This window comes from Chanodichthys erythropterus, chromosome 16 (genome assembly GCF_024489055.1).
Source record: "Chanodichthys erythropterus isolate Z2021 chromosome 16, ASM2448905v1, whole genome shotgun sequence".
Lineage (NCBI taxonomy): Eukaryota > Metazoa > Chordata > Actinopteri > Cypriniformes > Xenocyprididae > Chanodichthys > Chanodichthys erythropterus.
In genome coordinates, this window is record NC_090236.1 from 23,370,908 (window position 1) to 23,378,868 (window position 7,961).

Sequence of the window (7,961 nt, forward strand, 5' to 3'; positions counted from 1 at the left end):
TAACAAACCGAGAATTGTTTTGACAGCAGAGCTGAGAGATAGATAATCTAGAAAGGCTATGTGGTGTGTGGAAGTGCAAACTAAATATAATAGAATAAAAATCAAAGTAGGTAGCCTAAGTATTTTTTAATAACCAGATGGTCATGATGAACCAGATTTATGATCTTAAAGGGTTAGTTCACCCAAAATGAAAATTCTGTCATTTATTACTCACCCTCATGCCGGTCCACACCTGTAAGACCTTCGTTCATCTTCGGAACACAAATTAAGATATTTTAGTTGAAATCCGATAGCTCCGTGAGGCCTCCATAGGGAGCAATGACATTTCCTCTCTCAAGATCCATAAAGGTACTAAAAACATATTTAAATAAGTTCATGTGAGTACAGTGGTTCAATATTAATATTATAAAGCGACAAGAATATTTTTGGAGTGCCAAAAAAACTAAATAACGACTTATTTAGTGATAGCCGATTTCAAAACACTGCTTCAGGAAGCATTGGAGCACAAATGAATCAGTGTGTCCTCCAAAAATATTCTCGTATATAATATTAATATTGAACCACTGTACTCATATGAACCCATTTTAAATATGTTTTTAGTACCTTTATGGATGTTGAGAGAGGAAGTGTCATTGCTTCCTATGGAGGCCTCATGGAGCCATCGGATTTCAACTAAAATATCTTTATTTGTGTTCCGAAAATTAACGAAGGTCTTACGGGTGTGGAACGCCATGAGGGTGAGTAATAAATGACATTATTTTCATTTTTGGATGAACTAACCCTTTAATATTAGTTGAAGCGTCTGACCTGTAGTTTCATCAAAGACCGACTGGGGGCGCTGTCTGCCAGTGAAATCCACTGGAGAACACGGTCACGTCTTATAAAGTGATTATTAGGCACACACTTATAAAAATCTCTCTCAGGGGTGGACTAATTGAAACATTCCACTGATATGAGCTGAATTGAATTTTCACAATACGAACAGCTTCACGAGCAACCATAAGAGCAGTGGGCTTCCGCAGAAACATGACCTAATGTTATCAGCGGAATAGTGAATGTTTATCAAGGTAGGTGTATTTTTAAAGTCCATTTGACTCAAGTGTTGTCCACAAATGTACACAGATTGAAAACATGTTGACGTGGTTTGGACAAACAAAGGGAATGAAACAGACAAACAAAAAAAACTTGTTTATAAACTTGTTATAATATTTGATTATAGTTTTTCATATTATATGGGCTATTAGTTGACTCGTCTGAATGGCAGTGTGGTTTTGTTCTGTTGTTCATCCAACACAAAAATTACTCTAATTTAAGAGGGTTTTGAATGACGTGTTTGAAACCGTAACACACATTTGTGTAATTGGACCTTTTTAGTTACTGAGATATAGCCATTGCTACAACTTCTCAGTGTCAACAAGCCCGTCTCTTTATACTACCGGGTTGTCCAAATTCGGTCCTGTAGGGTATTAATATTGAACCACTGTACTCACATGAACTGATTTAAATGTTTTTAGTACCTTTATGGATCTTGAGAGAAGAAATGTCATCGCTGGGTATGCAGGCCTCACTGAACCATCGGATTTCAACAAAAATATCTTTATTTGCGTTCCAAAGATTAACGGAGGTCTTACGGGTGTGGAATGGCATGAGGGTGAGTAATAAATGACATTATTTTCATTTTTGGTTGAACTAACTCTTTAAAGTCTGCTTGAAACAAAGTTGCAGTTGTCTTTTCTTCCCTATTAAACGTCATCACGCCAAACAGGTAAATTCAGTCTGCTTTTACAGCCTCATTATACTTATAATTGTGTTCTTATAAACTATTTTAACTCAAATGTTCTGGGAAAATGTTTTTAGATAAAAACTGAAAGAGTTGTCGGAAGCTTAGTGTTGGTGACATTGAAGTTATGGGACCGTTCATTTTGATTTCATGGTGACTTTAAAGATGGTAAGTATATCTATTGTGTGAACCTTTTATAAAGAAAACACACTAACTACTTTGGTGAATTGGTGGCTAATTCATATGAATTGGTCTCCTTTGTACATTTTCATACCCCACTAACTTCTTGCTTACTTTTACTTAAAGTTTCTGTACGAATCACATTGTACGAAATCACACTTAATCTTGTGAAATCCTCAATATGTTCATGATTTTTATTTTATTCCAGGGGCTGAATTTGGTTTTGTGACTAGAAAGTGAACATCCCAGTTCATAACAGCTTCAGCTATGACCTTGCTACTTCACATACTATTTTCTTAACAGGTAAGCATATGAGAAAAGTAAGTGAACCTCTTGTTTGAGAGAGCTATTCATAAATCTTGTCAGTCCAGTGAAGTAAAAGGGATCAGCCTCGCAACCATTGTAGCCACACATTACATCAAATCGCAGTTTCTTATTGCTTGAAATGACAAAATGTCAAACAGCATTTAAGAATCTTGCTTTTAATGTATATTCTGGCATGCCAAGAGTTGTTTTTTCATTATCTAATGTAACATTTTTTTCACAGATTTACTCAAAAGAACAAAGAGAAGTGTTCAGAAAATGTAAAGACTGAAGTCAAAACAGGTGCGGACACAATTGTAATTGAATTATGAGAGTGGGAGTTAAACAGTATATAATTAAGATGTGTACAACTTACAAAAGACACAATTCAATTTCCAGTGCCAACAATACTTTAAAGAACTCGCCATCCATCATTTTACTCAATGTGGCCTATTGCCAGATTAATAACAATAACGCTAATAAATCGGCATTATCAAAACTTTTCAACCCGCATCTCATTGCACTTCCCTCCATTTAAGTACCTTTTTAAAAACACACATGGTAGAAAGTAATGAACAGCACAACATCTTTATAAGTACAGTAATACCACATCACCAAATGTTCTCATTGGACATTTGAGTAGCCCTCACTGGTTTGATCCTGAGATCACTGTCATTATTAAGGCAGCATTCAATTCATTCAGACTACAGCAGATGTGTAGATGGCAAATAGCAGCTTACAAACAAAAGTGGACGTAGTTTGTATAGTCTAATGTTATATAAACGTGCCCATGATTCCACGGCTCCCTATCCAACTCTTCTTTCCTTAAAACTTCTCACATGGAGCCTGTGACAAACAAGCAAATCAATGCGTTTTAATGTTTCTCTTGAATTCATTAAGAACTTTTTTCCCCGTGGCAACAGTGCACTGTTTGTAAGCATGCTGTTCATTTTGCCCTTTCTTCAGCATTCATCACATACAGACCCATATGACTTCTAATAAATATACATCACTATATTACACAGTTAAAAGTACATATTAACAGATGCAATGGCACTCAGAAAATGAAAAGAAACACTAAGCACAGAATTATTACATCAAAAATCAGCCCTTTCATCTTGTTGGAACTGATGAATATGATAAGAGAAAATCTAAAATCTTTTACAAATTTTATTAGATCATTTTCATTCTTAAAAAGTTATAACTGGATAATGTCCTTTGCTTTTTCGGCTGCTTTTAGCTGACCTCTCTGGTAGAATCAACATGAGGGAAATTATTTCGCTGTTTGGCTTGAACCATTAGTGCGGGTCAGTGATAGAGGGCATGTTTGAGAACAATTCTGGCTCTTGCTTTCAAAGGGCAAAGGAAAATCAGGGGACCCAGAGACAGTAAGATAAGAAAAAAGGACATTTTGGGGAGGAATACTGTGAGTAGATGTAGGCAGTATACTCAATTGTTATTGTGCTGTTGATGTAAGACAAGTATTGACAACAGAAGAGGGATACTAGGCGGAGAAAACAGCCTTTGGCAATCATAAGGGAAAGATATATTGTTTTACTTGGCAGCATTATAAACCACGGTGTAAAATAAAGACTGAAGGCTTGCAGCTAGGTTTTTTTTTTGACAGAAAAATGGGTTGTTGTTCCTTAAATAATGTCACATCTCTCAAGAACAAGCAAAATGCAACAACAGTACGAGTGCAGCAGAAAAATGCGAATGCGCCGATACGCTTATATGCAACAAATATGCATTTTCACCACACAGCCTCAGGTGAATCGCACTATAATTGCGTTAAAGGTTTTATTCCGCCCATCACTGAACTCGAACTATCTGTCCAATTTGAACTTGAACTATGGCACCTTAGCAACCTCGTTTTCTAAGTCACACGAAAAAAACATCAGCGCTCTCGCACAGTGTCACGGCTTATTTAAGCGTCCGATAAAGACAAAATCCAAAGTGTTCGGCCACAGAGAGTCATCGAAAAAAGGGCCGAATGTATTTTAATGTTTAAAATGACAACAAGAAAATATACAACATCTGTGTTTTTTGGTCTGTGCACTGACATATGACAATGCGCAGTGTAATGTCTTTCTCCGTTCTGTTTCTTAGGCTCGTTTCCAAAGCCATCTTTACACAACAGCTGATTCTGTCTCTTTTGAGCGCAGTAACTGTGAATGCTCTGAGTAACAGTGGCACAGTATGAATATGTGAAGCACGCCACAGTGATTCACCTTTCAAGGCTCTCTCTTTTTGGATACGGGAGCATGAGATAACGCAAAAGCTCTTCACATGCTTCTCACATACCTCTGTCATTTTTATTAGGAACACATGGCATGGGCCTCGCAAACTGTGAAAAGCAACCTGCTGGATTTATGCGAACGTTTCAATTGTTAATGCACCTCGTGGCACAAGCCAGCTGTGCTAATCAAATGAATTCTTCACGCAAAGTGCTTGTCTTCCCTTCTGAAAAACTATTTACATAACGTAATACTAGCCCTTCTCCAGAGAGCGACCTAAACTGGCAGCCTTAAGTGGCGGCGCAGTCTGAGGGCAAAGTGAGCCGGACCGCCCCTCCACCCCCTGTAGAAGCAGAAAAGGCTGCTGAGCTGGGTCCGTTGGCCTCCATAGTGAAGAGCTTGCAGGCTCGTGGAGGGACGTACTCTGGGGCGGGGACGGTGGCGTTGGTGGCAGCGGCGGGAGCCTCTCTTTCAGGGCTGGAGGCATGAGAGGAGCAGGGGGAGTTGGTGGGGCTGAGCTGCACGGCTGTGGTGTCCTGCATTGTGTGCTCGCTGGTTTCAATCTCAAACGCTGCCCCTCCACCCAACCCTCCTCCGCCCCGACCCATGAAGCCCAAACCGCCACCTCCTTTGGAGCGACGAGAGCTTTGAGGTGGAGGCAAGCGGCTGCAGATGCAACAAGCCCCGAAGAAGGAGAATGCCACCAGTAGGAGTATCGGTCCGATGATGATCGGGGGATTGCTAGAGGGCACAAGCGTGCTGAAGGCGAAGGCGCCCACTAAGGTGATGTTGATGCCCGCCAACATAATGCACAATCCGCATGCGCAGCAAAGGGCAGGAGAAGGCAGACCCTGAGGGCGGGATTTCCGCTTCTTGCGGGTCTGCGTTTCCTTTTTGGGCACTGATGTGCCAGAACTCTGTTCGCTGCAAACCATATTGGCGAGGGTCACGGTTACAGCGTTGCTGCCACAACCCCACTCAGACCTGCCATGTCCTTATCAGCAAATTGTAGGAAAAGAGCATTGCTTCTTAATGAGTGCTTGCTTCATACATCAGGGATGCTACCTGTAGGGCAGAAATAGAGTGAGTGACATAATTTATAATAAAACTGCAAGTGTTGTCAGAACTTTACTGTAATAAGCATTATGAGATGCCATTTATTGAGCTATTAGAATCTGTTTGTTATTGTTGAATGCATTTAAATTATAGGGAAATACACAGATGGTTCACTGGAAGGCCACATGATGATTTAAATTTCATCAAAGTTAACTTCTCCAGCAACTGTGGTCAGTATTAACAAAGATGGCACAAAACAACATCAAACACCACATATGACACTGAAATAATAAACATTAACTGAATGACATAAAGTGAAACATAAACGCTCCAATGTACATAACTGCTAATAAGATAAGAAGAAACAAACTTGAAAACAAAATCTGAACAATTGTGATTGCTTCATAAGGAAATCTGGGAATGCCCCATTTCTAAATTTAATTATTTAGATGAGTTATTCTTTTTACTAGTAATATATATAAAACAATATTTTATTATAAAAGTATGCATTGTTTTGTGTGTAATACTGTTCAAAAGTTTGGGGTCAGTAAGTTTTTTTAAAGAAATGAATATATACTTGTATTCTGTAAGGATGCAATAAATTGATCAAAAGTAACAGTAAAGACTTTTACATTGTTACAAAATACTCGATTTCAAATGAATGCTGTTCTTTTTTTGCTTTCTTTTCATCAAAGAATCCTAAAATAATATTAAGTAGAAACTGTTTTCAGCATTGATAATATGAAATGTTTCTTGAGTATCAAATCAGCACATTATTTTTAAGGATCATGTGACACTAAAGACTGAAGTAATGATGTTGATCTTGGTCAACATAAAAGACTTCTTTAAAAAAAAAAACATATAAAAAAAAAAACAACTTGCTACACCCTCCTCCTCAAACCTTTAAACAGTAGAATGTGTAGTTTTGGTTTCAGGAAAATTATAAAGTAATTCATAATTTTGAAATTAAGTTTTTGTTAATTTTTTGTTACAATATACAGATAATCAATTAACAGATTTTACTGCATTTCACATTTACTGTAGCTTATTAGGTACATAGTTTAAATTACTAATATTTTGACAGTGAATGGCTCATTACTCAAGTCATGACACTGAAAAAGGATATTTCCACAGTCCCATTTGCTCTTATATGCATGCTGTAGCCTACTTGAGCTTTTTACAAAACCAAGGTCACATTTTACTTTCTGAAGACTTAGGAAGCTAATCATTTCACACAATACCCGTTTAAATGACACTGTATCATCAACTGTGTGAAATGAATCTGTAAAATGCGTAGGTATAACAGGAGCAATGAGCATCCTCAAAGCTGGTTTCACCCCTACCGGATGTGATAACACATGAGACGATTAAATGTGGTTAAAGATGACCGTTTAAACAAATGCTTTTCATGCTGTATGAAGACATGCGTTGATTTAGAAATATTATCAGCGTCTGTTCTTGAACAGGAAAACGTCTTACCGCTTAGTCGATGTCCAGAAGAATTACACAGGCTTGATGATGGATGTCTCCGGGTATACGTACGAAAGCTGACGGTCGAAAACGCCGTCCCCCCCCCCCAAAAAAAATACGGCGTCTTTCACGCGGGTTCCGCTGCCCGACTCATATTAAGATCAATACTCCTGTCACTCAGTACACGTCAGGTGCGCTCCACGCGCTGGATTCGAGTCTCAGCAGATGCCGAGTGACAAGATTTCTCTCGGTAAACGATTTTCTTGTACAAAAAGAAAAGATTAGCATTAAGTATTATAATATTTTCCTTTCTTGTTGGCAGTAACAGGTTTCATAGAAGCCAGTGTGTTGATCAGTCCACTGTGAATGAGCGGGTGGGCATGTGTGCATGTGTTCAATGAGTGTGTAGGGAGGAGGGGCCCTCTCATCATCAGCTCCCACATCCCTTTATGATAGTAGGCCAAACTACCACTCTAAAAATACAACATAGTTAAACCCAAAAATTCCATTTTAACATTTAAAATATGTTTACTTAGTTTGAAGGAGATCCCACATTTATTTATTGTAATTCTACTGTTGTAACAATAAATACATGTATGAAAAAGCCTATTTTGTTGTAAATTATTATGCTCTAAATTGTCTATTTGCAAAGAAACATTTAAAGATTGTCTCTTGTATCTCTTTTTACAAAAAGGTACCAACATTTCTGACAAAATACAATGTTTGTCATTTTGTTTTGTTGATTATAGTGGTTTTATTTTATAAACAAGCAGAATCTATAGTATATTTAGGCATAAATGGTTGGTTGCCATATATATACAGTGGAGCAAAAAAGTATTTAGTCAGCCACCAATTGTGCAAGTTCTCCCTCTTAAAAAGATGAGAGAGGCCTGTAATTTTCATCATAGGTACATTTCAACTATGAGAGACAAAAT

At 37.9% G+C, this 7,961-nt stretch overlaps 1 protein-coding gene and 1 long non-coding RNA gene across 3 annotated transcripts; one reads left to right on the plus strand and one right to left on the minus strand.

Annotated features, from left to right (window-relative positions):
• The first annotated feature begins 895 nt into the window (after positions 1–895).
• LOC137003283 (uncharacterized) lies at positions 896–4,495 on the plus strand. 2 transcript variants are annotated; one of them, XR_010891952.1, is made up of 6 exons: positions 896–1,067; positions 1,515–1,765; positions 1,858–1,948; positions 2,169–2,263; positions 2,508–2,566; positions 4,373–4,495. It is a non-coding gene; the product is annotated as an uncharacterized lncRNA (long non-coding RNA). The 2 variants fall into 2 exon arrangements; XR_010891951.1 differs by having other exon boundaries at positions 1,515–1,948.
• Positions 4,496–4,781: 286 nt separating this feature from the next.
• Positions 4,782–7,143, minus strand: tmem275a (transmembrane protein 275a). The gene is made up of 2 exons (XM_067363383.1): positions 7,036–7,143; positions 4,782–5,565 (listed from the first exon to the last, which is right to left on the minus strand). Exon 2 carries the CDS (start codon positions 5,433–5,435, stop codon positions 4,791–4,793), a length of 645 nt encoding a protein of 214 aa, XP_067219484.1. The 5' UTR covers positions 5,436–5,565; positions 7,036–7,143; the 3' UTR covers positions 4,782–4,790.
• Between the last annotated feature and the right edge of the window lie 818 nt (positions 7,144–7,961).

Excerpts from the sequence above, each read along its gene's own strand:
- tmem275a (XM_067363383.1), bottom strand. The coding sequence starts at position 5,435 with ATGGTTTGCAGCGAACAGAGTTCTGGCACATCAGTGCCCAAAAAGGAA.